The 15,381-nt window shown below is 36.6% G+C and overlaps 1 protein-coding gene and 1 non-coding gene across 4 annotated transcripts in view; both read left to right on the top strand.

Annotated features, from left to right (window-relative positions):
• Positions 1–15,381, top strand: part of ZFR (zinc finger RNA binding protein) — a 41,884-nt gene that overhangs the window by 8,067 nt on the left and 18,436 nt on the right. For 2 of the 3 annotated variants that reach the window (XM_085326293.1, XM_085326295.1), the window contains exons 3-10: positions 5,648–5,930; positions 6,783–6,927; positions 7,705–7,923; positions 9,212–9,459; positions 11,011–11,202; positions 12,992–13,292; positions 14,211–14,404; positions 14,897–15,016. In XM_085326293.1, coding sequence (XP_085182419.1) covers positions 5,648–5,930; positions 6,783–6,927; positions 7,705–7,923; positions 9,212–9,459; positions 11,011–11,202; positions 12,992–13,292; positions 14,211–14,404; positions 14,897–15,016 — 1,702 coding nt within the window. The remainder of the gene's footprint in view (positions 1–5,647; positions 5,931–6,782; positions 6,928–7,704; positions 7,924–9,211; positions 9,460–11,010; positions 11,203–12,991; positions 13,293–14,210; positions 14,405–14,896; positions 15,017–15,381) is intronic. The other variant, XM_085326294.1, reaches the window with a different exon arrangement.
• On the top strand, positions 3,104–3,240 carry LOC146599932 (small nucleolar RNA SNORA66). Its single transcript, XR_014894896.1, has one exon. It is a non-coding gene; the product is annotated as a small nucleolar RNA SNORA66 (small nucleolar RNA).

The following is a 15,381-nucleotide window of genomic DNA, read 5'->3' as shown; positions in this document are numbered from 1 at the left end:
AGCTTCTGCATCCTAGCCAACTTCTGATTTAAAATAATTTTAAGCATTCTGCCAACTCTTTTCATTTTTGGAGTCCATCAAAAGTATTTCAAAATACAGTCGTATCTATCAGAGACTATAAAAACACTGCTGCAGTTTCCTTGGCAAAGATCTCTGTGCAGTTCAGAAGAGGTTTTTAATTGCTTCTTGAATGTTCTCATTTTTGAAAACGAAAGTAAAAAATTTCCAGCAGAAATATGAAATTAATCTAATAACTCTAGTTATTAGTTTAGTTACTAGTTCTAATAACTAGTTGGGGGGGCATGAGGGAATAGTGCTCACTTCCAGATAAGGTTACCTGACATCTTCTGTTTTGAGAGCTTGTTTTTAGGATGGGAGATTTTTTTTGTTGTTTTTAAAGTGCACCTTAACAAGTGTAAATGTTCAGGCTGGAATTCTCCAGGCTAAAGATCTATCTAGAATTATACTTTGATGTTGTTTACACTATGCTAAAACACTACCACTGTTCTTACAGTGTAGAATTGGGCAGGGAGATCTTCATAGCTTCTTCATGAGAGTCACAATTTTGAATGCACACAACAATATTAAATGTTGGCATGGTAAAAGTAGCTGTGGTCTTAGTCTTGTGTTCAGACTGTAAAGTATCAGAGCAAAATACCTACCTGTCCTGGGAAGGTTTGCTTTTATGTGGTCAAAGGAGTTTCAGACCTCAGAAAACAACAAAGACAAAGCTACTTTTTGCTATGGTGGTCCAGTACATCCCTCTACCCTACAGAAAATCCAGGTTGACATGAGACTGGAGATTATGTTTGGAGAAACATGCACACAATCACAGCTCACTGCAGTCAGTCTTATCTAGGAGGTTCAATACTATGGCAATATTAAATGCATCACTCTTTCTGATATTAATGCATCGGAAAGATTCAGTTAGTGTCTTCTATCACTAATATCAGTAGAAGCTAGTATAGGTGTTTTTCAAAAGATGAGTCATATTTTGCAAAAAATACTTTTCCCATGCACTGTAGTACAATAGTTACGAATAAAGAATTAATTCTCTTGATCATGAGCTTCCTTAGGTAGGATGTGAGAGACAAGAAAGCTARGTATATACCAGGATGTAAAATAATTAAAGAGAGGCAATGTTATTTGAGAGGAGGAAGCAAAGAATATGGGAAAATAGGGATGTACATGTTAGCAGTTTAGGCAGGTAGGGAGAGACTAAATAAATCAGCTAAGAAGGCTAGACTAAGATATATGACTAAAACATACATCTGCAATACTTGGAGCAGAACACTTGATGGCAACATGTAGAACTGACTGTGGCTGGCATAATGAAAGTACACTGAAATAGGAAAAAAAAAAAGATGAATATTGGAGAGTGTGTGGTTTTCCTAGAAGTTAGAAATAAGAGTGTAGTGAGGAAACACTCTTACTATTATAGTAGGCTAAAGAAAAAAAAAAAAGATGTGGATGTGTCATGAATAAAATGTGTTGTATTTGAATCAAAATCACTGGCAGAGGAGTTATTACTAGAGGAATACAGTTTGAAGCTTCAGAGACCCTCCATTGATGTCTTAAAAGGTGCTTATTTTAATTTTGTTCTGGCATTCAGTTAAAACACTGTAAAAATTGTAATATGAAGTTACCTTGAATTGAATGGTCACACATTGGGTTGACTTTAAGCAAATAAATGTTARTCTAGAGTTCTTTTATCTTTGAAATTGTAGCTTTAATGAACGAAGGGGAAAAAGTTTTCACAGTGAGAGTGCTCAAACATGGAAATAAGAGTGTGTAGGGAGGCTGTGGAATCGTCATTTTTGGAGATACTGAGAACCTGACTAGACAAAGCCCTGAGAAACCTAATCTAACTTGGAAGTTAACTGTGCTTTGTGCATGGGATTAGACAAGATGACTTCCAAAGGCCCATTTCGACCTAACTTACTCTGTGATTTTTCAGCTCTGCCTAGTTAGTGAAGCCAGTTGGACTGAGCAGCCTTTCACATGAAGAGAACTGGAGTTCCTTGAACTCCAAGATTGCTAATAAGAATATTAGAATTTCTTTTGGGGAAAAGAAGAATTGTCCTACAAATAGAAGTGATCAGTTTTATCAGGCCAATGAGTTCATCTGTGCCCACTGTGCTGCGGTAATCATCCTTTGCATGTTGTTAGCCTATAGAACATTCAGAGTAATTTGGTTTAACTTTTGCTCGCTGTGTTGGGGGATTAAGCTAAACTGAATTACTTTCTTTGTTGTAATGAAGAACACGCACATGGATTGTTAACATAGCTCAGCTGACATACTGTAGTTCATTGTTGCTTTGATAACTTGATCATGTGCCTAAGTCTTTTGTAGTTTTGTTTTTCTGGACTAAATAGAAATACTTTGTGGTGCAGTATGGAAAAATTTAAGGTACAGRTCAGTGGAAGAATTGTAGAGCTGGCTAGAGGTGGTTAATAGAATTAGAAGAGCATTTATAAGATGGGAAAAATTAACCAATGGAATTACCTAGTGATTGGTCTTGAGTCTTTCTTAATATTTTCCTTAGTCCTTTATCATGATGTTTGATGCAAAGGAAGTATTGTCAGTACAGAGGTGACTTTGCRATAAGACTGCTCTAAGGAAGCAAGACTGGAGAGAAAGCAGTGTCTATCGGGGGCAGGTAGCACACCTGAAACTTCATCTGAAAAGGTGCATATAATTCTTCCCATCCATGTTCACGAAAAAAGAGTAGATAGTACTAGAATGGGTAGAAAGATGGACTAAAGAAAGAGGAATAAGGAGCCTGACAAAATAGTCTGAGTGTAGATAAGTTGGTATCAGCAAATGTAATGAGGCACTAAACCTAGAACAAGGATTAAAAACTTAAGTAATAAATAATAATAACTTAAAACTTAAATAATAAAGTTAGTGCAAAAATGTATTGATATAAAGTAATTATATGGAAGTGTCTAGTTGTCKTAGTGATGGAAGTTTTCCAGTGAGATCATGGGGAGAAAAAAGRACCTCATAAATGTAGAAAATACTGTTTTGTGTATTTCTGTGACATAATGAGCAATTCTAAAAATAAGAAGCAGTCAGCTTCAGAATATTTTTCATGTAATCTTGCAAACTCGATCACTAGCTCTGCATGATGTTGCAGTAGCAAGGGGAACAGGTTTGCTAAAGTAAACATGGTAATAGAATTATGTTAGCCTTAGAAATCAGATGACTGGGGCTGTTAATTCTATACCATGATAAGGAAGTTTGATGCAAAATAGCTCAGAAGAAATGAAACTGTAAGAGAATCTTGTTATAGTCCTGGTGATAATGATCACAATCTTATTACAATACTAAGTACTGAAAACTGTTGTATATTTAATCACACATTCTGAAAACAAGCGTTTGCTTTGATGTACTGACTGATATTGCTACCACACAGTGTGTGAGCACTGCAGTACATTTTGTAATACTCATTTTATCATGGTTTCATGAAACTTGAAAAGCCAAATTAATGCCTTCTGGCAATGTCCCTATTCTTTCTTTCTCTCCTTTTCTCTCCTTTTTTTTTTCTCTGCTGTCAGATACACGTGTACCTCATGTTGATTCAGGCACTCATGAAACATTGTGATCCAATTTAACTCCAGTGTGTCTAACATTTTTACCATGTTAGAAAATGAAGCACCTCCCTCCTCCCCCCCCCCAAAAAAAAAAAAAAAGCTCACAGTTTTTTGCCACATTAATGGGTTAAATCAGTGCACAGAATAGCCTGACAAGCACTGGAACTACTAGCATGAGAGGCAGATAAGGATGGCATAGGCAGGCTTGGTATATGGGAGGAGGGAGGAGTACGAGTGAACTTTTCCTTTTTAACAGTACTGGATGATTAGATCAGTTCGGCTGCGATCTGAGTTAGAAGGCTGCCCACTCTCTTGCTTTAGTATATTTTTTAGTAGATGTCTGTGATACTGTGAGAATATTTTATGCTTTTATACTGTTAGGTATGTAGATATTATAGTCTAATGGGTTATCGATCACTTTTACCATCATAAAATACTCTTCCTGAATTTTCTGGTAGAGTCTAATTTTTTTACCTTAAATTGACAAAATGGAGAAATAACCTGTGTATGTCAAGTAGGAGAAAGTGTCTCAAGCAGCCTGGGAGCTACCAAAGTTTTTTTAGGTCTTTTCTTTCCATTGTTATGCTAAGAAGCTGAAAATAAAATGAAATACAGTCGTGAGTCCTGTTAGTCTGTGCAAAGAATCTGAATTAAATTTGAATGGAATGCAAGTGATCTCTTAAGAAATCACATGTCAAGGGCTTAAGATGGGAGGGAAGATGGAATACAGGCATGTAAATCCAATAGTAATAAATTTTTTTCTGTGTATTTCTGCTCTTAGAATGGCTTTTTAATATATTAATTGATTTTTTCCCTGTAATTACAATGACAAAATCAGAAAATACTAGACATAGAGGTAGAAGAGTCATAGAAACATCTTTCATGAGCATACTATCTGCACTAAAAAGTTACTGTTGTTTCTGGTGGTTATGTCAGAGAATATTGTTGTCTTTAGCAAAAATGTTTTGAATTCTTATCCCTTTTGGTTTTGAGGATAAACGTATTACAGTTCCATTCTGCCCCAAATATATTTGCTTCAAGTGAAATTTCATTCTTCTGTGGGTTTTTTTTCCGTGAAATAGGAGGGGTGGTGGTGATTTTTTTATTTTGATTTTTAAACAAAAACAGCGAACAGGGAAAAAAAAAAGGAACTCCTCCCAGCTTTTGAGCCTAATGCCTGGTTATAGATCAAAATAGAAAAATATTATTTTCTGTTTGAATAATTAAAACTTTGGAGGCCATCATTTTCTACTTCCAGTGTTAATATTTACTCATTCTTAGTAAATATCCATATATTAATGCCATACCTGCAAATTTTACAGAATCAAGTTAGCCTTAATTTGTGTCTGAAAGATTGCCAGGGCTGTGGTAGCAGTCTTACGTGATCTGGCTGGCTGTTTTTTTCTGATGCTTTATGTTTTGGGGCAGTGAACTTATATGTAAATGAGGCCAGTTTATGCTAGTCTAAACTTCTGTGGGAAAAGCCTGTTACCAGATCTTTTTAAAGTGTCTCTGCCTTAAGTCTAAGAGTTGTGAGCTAATTTTCGTGGAAGTCTAAAATCTCATTACCTTAATGGTTTATTCAAAAACATCGTGCAAGTGCAGCAGGTCAGTAATGAGCTTTCACAGAAGGTAGTGCTTTTCTTAATTTGACAGGTTAAGTCAGTTTTATTAAAGAATTATGGAACCACTTAAAAACTTGCCCATCATGACTTTTGTGTTATTTTAAGTGAAAGACTTTTGTTCCATTACTTAAAAAAAAAAAAAGAAAGAAAGAAAAAAAGAAAGAAAAGAAAAATCACTTAAGAGAACCTTCTCCTAACCTTGATATATCTTTATACATAGACACCTCAAAATGATAAAACATTTTTAATGGGGTGGTAGAGAGGTAATAAAAGCCAATAAAGTGTATACATAAATAGATATCTGTTCCAGATATATTCATAGAACTGACAAGTGTTAATTAAATTGSGGGTTTCAAAATGTTTAAGCATTAGCTTACTATGTTGAATCAATCTAATTATTTACTTACTGTCCTTTTCCAATATAGCCAGCAGCCAGCTTCGGGTGTAGCCTATTCCCATCCAACTACAGTTGCTAGCTACACTGTCCACCAGGCACCAGTCGCTGCACACACAGTTACTGCAGCCTATGCTCCAGCAGCAGCTACAGTTGCAGTAGCTAGGCCTGCTCCAGTAGCTGTTGCAGCTGCTGCAACAGCTGCTGCCTATGGAGGCTACCCTACAGCGCACACAGCTACAGATTATGGTTATACGCAGAGGCAACAAGAAGCTCCACCACCACCACCTCCTGTCACTACACAGAATTACCAGGTAAGTGTGTTTTTAAATGGATTACTTGTGTCATATGATTTTTAAATTATATCTTGTTAAAAGGAGGCTTGTTGGGTCACGTAGTTTGATATTTATATTCTTTTTATTCCATGAATTAGTCTGGGAACAATTTAGGTTACTCAGTACCGTAAATTTATAGAGGATTTGAAGTGGCTGCAGCATTATATGGCCCATATAGAGGATTATTAGCAGTAGTACTGCAGAATCTAGGATTTAGACATTCACACAATAAGCAAGGAACTGCAGTTTACCTCCCAGTGGTTTTGTGAATTGCTGCTGGAAACGGTAGTACTTTCTCTTCTGTGCTAGCCCAAGTGTACAAGTGGCATGCYGTGAACTGAGTTACAGAACTGATTCAGCTGAAAAACCTATTCGAATAAAAATTGTTGGTGAGAGATGGAAATAGTTCCTTCTTCAGAGCAGTGGCTGTCACAGGAATTACAGTATCAAAGAAAAGAGGGTAGAAGTTCACACTAGGAGAGGAGCTGTCCTTTTCAGTGACTGCCCATACTTGTGAGCTCACTGGCTGACCTTGTGCGACTGCAGGCTTCTGCAAAAGGGAACTGTTCCTCTCTTTCATTCTCACTGTGAGCTTTGCTGACACTTCCCTTTTGTTTGGATCTAGCRTTCAGCATTCATTGTCAGCGTTTGGGTGGGTCAATTCTGTGTAATGATGTAATGGAAAACTAACCAACCAAAAAAAAAGAGCAAGTAGCTTTCCATGGGACTGAGAGGCTAAACCGAGTTTCCTTGCCTCTGCACAGTTGTGGAGCCGGTGTAAGAGGTGGATGACATAAGCGTAGTGTGAAACATCTTTSTTTGAATTTTTAGGATTCCTATTCTTATGTTCGATCTACTGCCCCAGCTGTAGCTTATGACAGCAAGCAGTACTATCAACAGCCAACAGCAACTGCTGCAGCCGTGGCTGCTGCCGCCCAGCCTCAGCCTTCAGTAGCTGAATCGTACTACCAAACAGGTGGGTGACATGCTTCAAACTGCTGTCATGCTGCAATCTGAATACTGCTTTTTTATACTTTTACAAACATGTCTTTATATATTTCACATTATCCAGATTTTTTTTTCCTCAGTTTTGTCATGTAATCCTTGACAACATGTAGAAAACCTTGGACTTGGAACACTAGTGAGACATTTGCATAAGTACCTATCTCTGAGTTTTGGAATATTGTAAAATACACTCAGAACGTATTTCCAGGCCAACTTGACTTTGTTAATTTGCCTGAAAAATTTGCTGAACTAGGTTGAAATAGTCTGTGGACAGTTCAGATAATATTTTGGTTAGATTTTTTTTTCTTGGTAACTCAGTGATTATTTAAGGTATGTAGTTTCTTAATTATCAGTATCATGGGTGCTACAGAGCGTAAATCATAGATATTTCTTAATTTATTTTATTTTTATATATGTTTTTTACATTAATGATGTTTTAATAGAAAAACTTAAATATACAATGTACTTTACTAAAGCCATTGAGTGATCAAGTCATCTGAGAAAGTGACTGGATAATTCAAAAAGGGCTGGGGGTGAATCTGAGGCTTGTTAGTGCGAACTGTGCTGTGATTAAAAGTTAGTATGATATATGGCTAYACGACACATAACCACGACTTTAAAAAGAAAAATCCTCATTTGTTGTGTGTTTATTTCCCAGCATATCATTAAGTACCACTTAATATGATTCACACTTCATTCAACTAAAACATATGTATGTTTGTACACTYTTATTTTCTATCTTAATTAGCTCCAAAAGCAGGATATAGCCAAGGGGCGACTCAGTATACTCAAGCCCAGCAAACACGACAAGTGACAGCTATAAAACCTGCAACTCCAAGTCCAGCTACAACTACATTTTCTATATATCCAGTATCCTCTACTGTGCAGCCAGTAGCAGCTGCAGCTACTGTTGTTCCATCCTATACTCAAAGTGCAACATACAGTACAACAGCGGTTACTTACTCTGGTAAGAATTTTTTATATTATGTTGCTGGGATCTTTGCAGTTGGTATAGGAGAGGATTTAAATCTTCAGCATTGTAGTAGTTTGTGTTCAGTTCCATCAATAGTCTATTGAGAAATATTCAGCTATTTAAATGATTATATTAGTGGACTATTTTGATATATCTGTGGAAGAGGTTTACAATTTTATGTGCCTATTTTGTCACACATGAGAATATACAAAGTATTGGCATTGTGACRTGGACAGTGCTTCACGATTTCCAGGGAGGATCTGGAGAAGAGATGGAAGGTAGAAAAATTGAAGAGAGACAAATCTAACCTAGTGAAAKTGGAAGGGAGCACGCTGCCATCAAACAGCAATTGCAAAGATAGAGAGGAGCAATCCACTAGCTCCAATAAATCTAACAAGTTTGGTTACTTTGACCCAAAATGGGAGTAGAATGGGTGTCAAGAAAGTCCTTCAACTATCAGAAATTAAAAACCTGATTAAACATGAAATATTTTTGTTAGCTTTATGGCCAGATGATTATCAACTGGCATATTACAGCTACCTTGAACTTTTTGTCTTGTTTTGTTTTCTATTTAAAAAGGGATTTTAAGACTTCCTTGAAACAGAACCTGATCAGAGGATTAAAATAGTTGAACCAGTAGATGTAGAAAGTTTATGGGAAAACTGGCTCAAAGGTATGAAAGCCCAGTTTCCTTGATTTATTCAACTTTGATAATAGAAATCAAGGAGTGCATAGGCAAGGTGTGCTACCGAGGTTGTACTGAGCAAGCAGCTTCTTTGCACTAAAACAATTTAAATCAGTGGAGTGGGATGTAATAGCACTATCAGTTCTTTTATATAAGGTTATTTCCCTTTTTCCTGCATCATGAGGTTTCTCTGTCTTCCTTTTCAGTTTGAAACTTGCACAACTAAAAGCTTGTTTACTTCAAATGGCCTTTGATAAATATTTTATTAAAAATTAGTTAACATCATACTAGGCCTTACCAGATGTACTAGGAAATTTCACATATTTTGTTGGGAAGCTTTGGTATATCTAGCAGTGTAACTGTATGCCTGCAAAGATATGTCTGAGATCAAGTATATTCCAGATACAAATGGTATGCTATATGTTTATGGACTGTGAAACATACAGAAAAATTCAGACTGCGTAAAAAGATCATGATAAATTGTTTATATCCTGCCCCTCCCCCAACTCTGTTATGCAGCATGCTTGACATTAGTCTGTTATGTAATTGATACATTATGTATAGTGATGTAACATCTATTTTATTTTGATCTTTGAGGTACCTCTTATTCTGGCTATGAAGCCGCCGTATATTCAGCTGCATCGTCCTATTACCAGCAGCAGCAGCAGCAACAGAAACAAGCAGCAGCAGCAGCTGCTGCTGCTGCTGCAACAGCTGCTTGGACAGGGACCACCTTTACTAAAAAGGCACCATTCCAAAATAAGCAACTGAAACCAAAACAACCTCCCAAACCGCCCCAGATCCACTACTGTGATGTTTGTAAGATCAGCTGTGCTGGACCACAGGTACTTGTATTATGTAATATTCTGCTATATATGTTAATCATCATTTCTTCTTCTGCTAAAACAAAGACACCTTTAAGACTATTCGTTAATTTTTAAAGAACTGATTCTGTACTTTACTTAGTAAAGAAATAGTTAATGAAAATATGTGCTATTATAGAAATAATTACTATTAGAAGACAAGATGCATTCACTTAGCTCATACAGAAAAGCTTCAGCTGTGCTTTGGACTCTAGAAATATTCTAGCTCTAGCATTTGATTTGCTGTTTCATTATAGTAACCTTCCTTACTATCAGGAGATATTTTTCAAAGCTACRTCTGGAGTACTGTGTCCAGTTCTGGGCTCCCCAGTACAAGAGAGACATGGAGCTACTGGAGAGAGTCCAGCGCAGGGCTGCGAAGATGATCAGAGGGCTGGAGCATCTGCCCTGTGAGGAACGGCTGCGAGAGCTGGGCCTCTTCAGCCTGGGGAAGAGAAGACTGAGSGGGGATCTTATCAGTGTGTCTAAGTACCTGAAGTTAGGGTGTCAAGGGGACGGGGACAAACTCTTTTCAGTTGTCCCATGTGACAGGGCAAGAGGCAATGGGCAGAAACTAAAGCACAGGAAATTCCGCCTGAACATGAGGGGAAATTTCTTCACTGTGAGAGTGACGGAGCACTGGACCAGGTTGCCCAGAGAAGTTGTGGAGTCTCCTTCTCTGGAGATCTTCAAGGCCCACCTGGATGCAACCCTGTCTACCATGCTCTCGGTGACCCTGCTGAGCAGGGAGGTTGGACTGGATGATCTCCAGAGGTCCCTTCCAACATTACTGAGTCTATGATTCTATGATACACATTTTGTGAATGGTAACCCTGAAAATTTATTTGCTTTATTCTTCCCTGTATTCCACCATCTCAGTTTAATTTTGCAGTGGATACATGTGTGTAAAAAGTGGGTATCAGTTCATGCCTAGTGTTTTTGAATGATTCTTTGGCCAAATTTCTCTTTAGGTAATACTGTCATTACTTTCCACTCTTTCTGTTCTTTATATTGCCATTGTTGGTACAGGGACAAATCTCAACTACGTTTCTATTTCAACTCTATTTCAACATACCTTTATATATGCACTACCTGGTTTTGAATTGATTTTTCTTTTTTGGTGATATACTTAATCACTCTGGCCTTGCAGTTTGGATAAAATTCAAAATCAAGAATAATTCAACACAATGCAGGAAATAGCAGTTGAGATGCAGTTTTCTGATTGTATTAGTTTTTTGATGGTAGTATTTGTTGACCAGTACTTGATTGAGGAAATGGCAAAACAGAGGAGAAAATCCTATATTGTATTACTTGTAAGTGGAATTCTGTTACAGGAGAAGAAACTATTTTGCCCTAGCAAGTGGTCTGCTTATGACTTAAGAGCATGACATATAGAATAAAGGTCCAGTATAGGAAGTATTTCTCATGCAAAGCGTGTTTTTATCCAATATACTATACTACATATACTCACATGGCTGATAGACAAGCAGTACAAAGGCTTACTATGTATGTGTGTTGTCATATTTTAAACAGACTTACAAAGAACACTTGGAAGGCCAGAAACACAAAAAGAAAGAAGCAGCATTAAAAGCTTCCCAGAACACCAATAACAGCAGTGCTTCTGCTCGTGGAACTCAAAATCAGTTGCGCTGTGAGCTTTGTGATGTGTCTTGTACAGGAGCAGATGCTTATGCTGCCCATATCCGTGGAGCCAAGCATCAGAAAGTAAGTGCTTTTCTTTGTTCTTGTTATACAAGTCAGTCATATATATGTATTCTTTTTTTCTTTGCAGAGCAGAGAAAATTCAGTGAAACAATATAATTCAAATTATTTTGTTTGGAAGTGTTTACTTTTGCTTTTTGTTTGAAACTCACCTTTAAACTSAATATTAGGAGGGCCTTGCTGGGAAAAAGGGGAAAAATATTCAGGGCACTGTCAGTAAGGTGAGAGTAATTTGCTGAGGCAAATATGAAAGTTGTAGCAGGTAAGTGTAAAATAAGATGAGGGCAAGAGCCGGTAAGGCTGTGCAGTAGCATAGTTGTTCCCCTTAACTCTTATCAAGTGCTTTCTTGGTGTTTGTCTTATTTGTCCAGTATTGTGAAGCTGTTGAGTGCTTTGGACCATTTTAGGCTGAGTCAGTGCCAAGGGACAGAACAATTACACGATATGTTCTGCAATTGCATTACCAAATGAACTCTGGCCACGTCTTGCTTTCATGGCAGGAGAGACTGAATTATGCACCATATCTGGTGTTCTTTCTTCCAGAAATAAGTTGAGCCATTAATTTTTTGGGTAGTGCCCAGTAAATCCGTTTGAGTGTTACTAAACCATTGTTTGTAAATTTCAATAGTACTTTATTATCCCAGTACATGGGACTATAGCTTTCTCTTCCCTACAGATAGTTGCTAATACCTGCTGACTTAGGTTGTCATCTGCATAAAAATGAAATCACAAAGGACTCTATTAATTTGGTACACTTGGAAGAATCTTGTGGATTTTACTAAAAAAGAGTTCTTTTGAAGATTTGCTTAAACTTAAATTCGGAGTATTATCTGACATTAATAAGTCTGTAGTCCAGTGGGAAACACAACTTTAAAAAAAAAATCTAAGAATATGTACACAGTTGTGTACATATTATGACTGCGTATGTGTGTTGCAGTAAGCGCATATTTAGCAGATCTGGGTGGATTTTTTTTTTTGGGGGGGGGAGGTTGTTTTGTTTTGTTTCTGCTACTTTCCTACCTATCCCAATCTTTAATTTCATTTTGCATATTTTGTTCTTAAGGACCTATATGTGTTTTAGGTGACAGTCAGCTGTCAGAAAAATGAAATGTTTTTCTATCCTAAGCAGGCTCTGAAAAGGCTTCTGCTTATTATTTTTAAGAATAAGCATGTATGCTTCTTTTTATTTTTTGTGCTTTTTATGGGGTATTAAAAAGCTCTGAAATACACCTCTTGCCTCTTCCTTCATGTGCTATTAAAAAAAGAAAAAAAACACCCTTTGAGGAATCTCCTTTCAGTTTTGCTAGCTAACCTACAAATTCTTTCAGTGTGAATATTCTTGAAATGTAATTTTCAAATGAGAGTGTGTTGTTGAATCTTAATTACATCACTCCTGTTTACAAACAATATTTGGAACAAAGTGCTTTCACATACTACTTTTTAGAAGGAGAGAAGAAAGGCAACAATTGGAACAGGTTTGAGCAGAATCCTTCTTTGGGTTTTGCTGACTTATCAGTTCATTGGTTTTCTGTTCTCATCTACATAGCTTTTGGCATAAATATCTGAATTTGTAATGAGAATAAGTAATCTGAAATAGGTGTCAAAGATTATTTAACTATTTACATATTACAGATGACTAAGTATTACATGTCCACTTTTTCCCTGTCTGATCTCTCTTTGTAAAGAAACAACTATCTGATTTCTGTGTTACCATTTCTATAATTTATAACAAGGTAATTTTTTGTGGTTGTCCTGGGGAGATCTTATTATGAATTTTTCTTTGTTCTTACAGGTAGTTAAATTGCACACAAAACTTGGCAAACCCATTCCTTCAACTGAACCAAATGTGGTTACCCAGGCTACTTCCTCAACATCCACATCTGCTTCCAAACCAACTGCCTCTGCTTCAAATATAGCAACTACCAGCAGTACTGTGAACTCCTCTGTTGCATCTTCTGCAGTGAAAATTCTTACTCCCACAGCAAACACACCACTTACCACGGCGTCCAACAACAAAACGTCTTCAGCTGCTGCTAATGTACCTGTAAAGAAAATATCTACACCGAAAATAAACTTTGTTGGCAAGTACAGAAGTCAGTCTTTATTTTGAAACCTAACCTATTCTATAACTTTTTAAGATCTTAGTGCAGCAAATACGAATGTGTTTAGCTAACTTTATGCATGAAGTAACTCTTATGTTTAAGAGAATTACTAATAGCTGAAAATAAGAATGTATATACAAACTTTGCTTCATACCTGTTTTTCTCTGTCCTGTTCCCCCCCACTACCTGGCCTCTCCTGCAGGCTTCTCCCTCCTTCATAAGAGAATCTCTTTTTTATGTAGCAACTGCTGCAGTACTGCAGTTTACAGTCCACTTGGTTCTAATTTCAATTTACAGCCTGGATTGTTAAAGCAGTCTGCAGTACATTGCCAGTTGCTAACTGGGCAGCTGGAACATCCTTGCAACCGTGGAAATGACTTTTGAAATGAGCATGACAGACATCTAGGGATGGGAAGCAGCTGTTCCAAAATAAGCTGTTATGCTCTTGAAGGAAAAACCTATGCGTTTACAGTATTGGGGACATAGTACCTTTGTTAATACAAACATTACATGGTTTTGAAGTACTTTTGGGATCCACTTCCAAAAAAAACTATAATGAAACAAAGATTATTTAAAATATCTCTTCTGAATTGTTCCCTTTCAGTTCTCTTTTGAAAACGCAYAAAAATGAATGGTAAAAATCAAAATTGCATAAAGCAGTAAAGTTTTTCTTGCTAAAATCAAGAACTAGTATTAACTGTTTAAATAATTTGAATGTAGTAAAACTTTTTTTTTAAAAAAAGAGAAGTTTAAATGTATTTGAATACTTTTAAATTGTACCTCGTTTTAGAAGAACAGTAACACTTCAGCCAGATCACTGATCCTTGCACTTAGTCTTCAGCATGCACATTATGTACAGTCATATCATCATTTAATGAAAATTAACGATTTAAACTCTTTGATTTGTAGGTGGTAATAAGCTTCAGACAACAGGAAGTAAACTGGAAGAAATGAAATCAGCTGAAACTGTTAAAACAGCTCCTGTTGCTGCAGTACAAACACAGGAAGTAAAACCAGACGCAGCATCTGAACCAGTGACTCCCACGACTCTTGCTGCCTTGCAAAGTGATGTCCAGCCAGTGGGCCATGACTATGTGGAGGAGGTATTAATATGAAAAATGTCTATTTTTAACAAAGTTAGTGAAATTCTATTTATCAGGGATATGAAATAAGATGTTGACCCTTCAAAGACTGGTGCATGTGTGCACTTTTTTTTTCCCCTTAATATTCAATGTGTTTCTTCTGAGTTCGTTTGGATTTCTTTTTTTGGTAGTTTGAGATATGTGGATGAAGTCTGAAGGATCAGAATCTGATGTAAACTTTTCATCATTTGCAGGTTGCATTAGGTGTAATTCAGTATGTTCATGCTGCAGTTTAAAGCTGTGTACTCTTTGGAATGGAAGAACTCCGTTACCTAGCACTATGGGTCTCCRACAGCATTGAAAGTTCTAATTTAAAGCTGCCTTCTTCTAATTACTGCGTTAAGTTTTTAGCATGTTTTTAGATGAGTAGACTTTATTCAGAGTTATTTGTACGTCAGCTTTAGTTTTAAAAAGAAAACTAAAAAAAGAATTTGTTATACCTTTATTTTCCAGGTACGGAATGATGAAGGAAAGGTGATCCGCTTTCACTGCAAACTTTGTGAATGCAGTTTTAATGATCCTAATGCCAAGGAGATGCATTTAAAAGGGAGGCGRCACAGACTGCAGTATAAAGTTAGTAGAAATGCTAATGCTTGTATCTGAAAACTACCAGATGTCAGCTGACTAATTATACTCTTGTATTGTATTTAAAGATTGGTCAGAAGAAGGTAGTCTGACTGAACAGTATGTAAAAAAGGTAGAGATATATTTACCTGCTGGTTGACTTCCTTTTTTTTTTTTTTKGTTGCTATTTTGGGGGTGTTTTTTGTTGTTTTGGGGGGTTTTTTTTTAGTTTTTTTGTTTTGGGTTTTTTTTAGGAGTATAGTCTTTAAAGAGGTAATACTGTCTGTGGAAACTGTAGTTTATTTTTTTGATTGAACATTTTGAACATTGTTCTTAGGCARCCTTTGCAACATCTTAAATAACAGCATATGCAA

This window comes from Rhea americana, unplaced genomic scaffold (genome assembly GCF_003343005.1).
Source record: "Rhea americana isolate MKP2758 unplaced genomic scaffold, rheAme1 scaffold_13, whole genome shotgun sequence".
Lineage (NCBI taxonomy): Eukaryota > Metazoa > Chordata > Aves > Rheiformes > Rheidae > Rhea > Rhea americana.
This window is presented reverse-complemented; position numbering and strand designations above follow the sequence as displayed.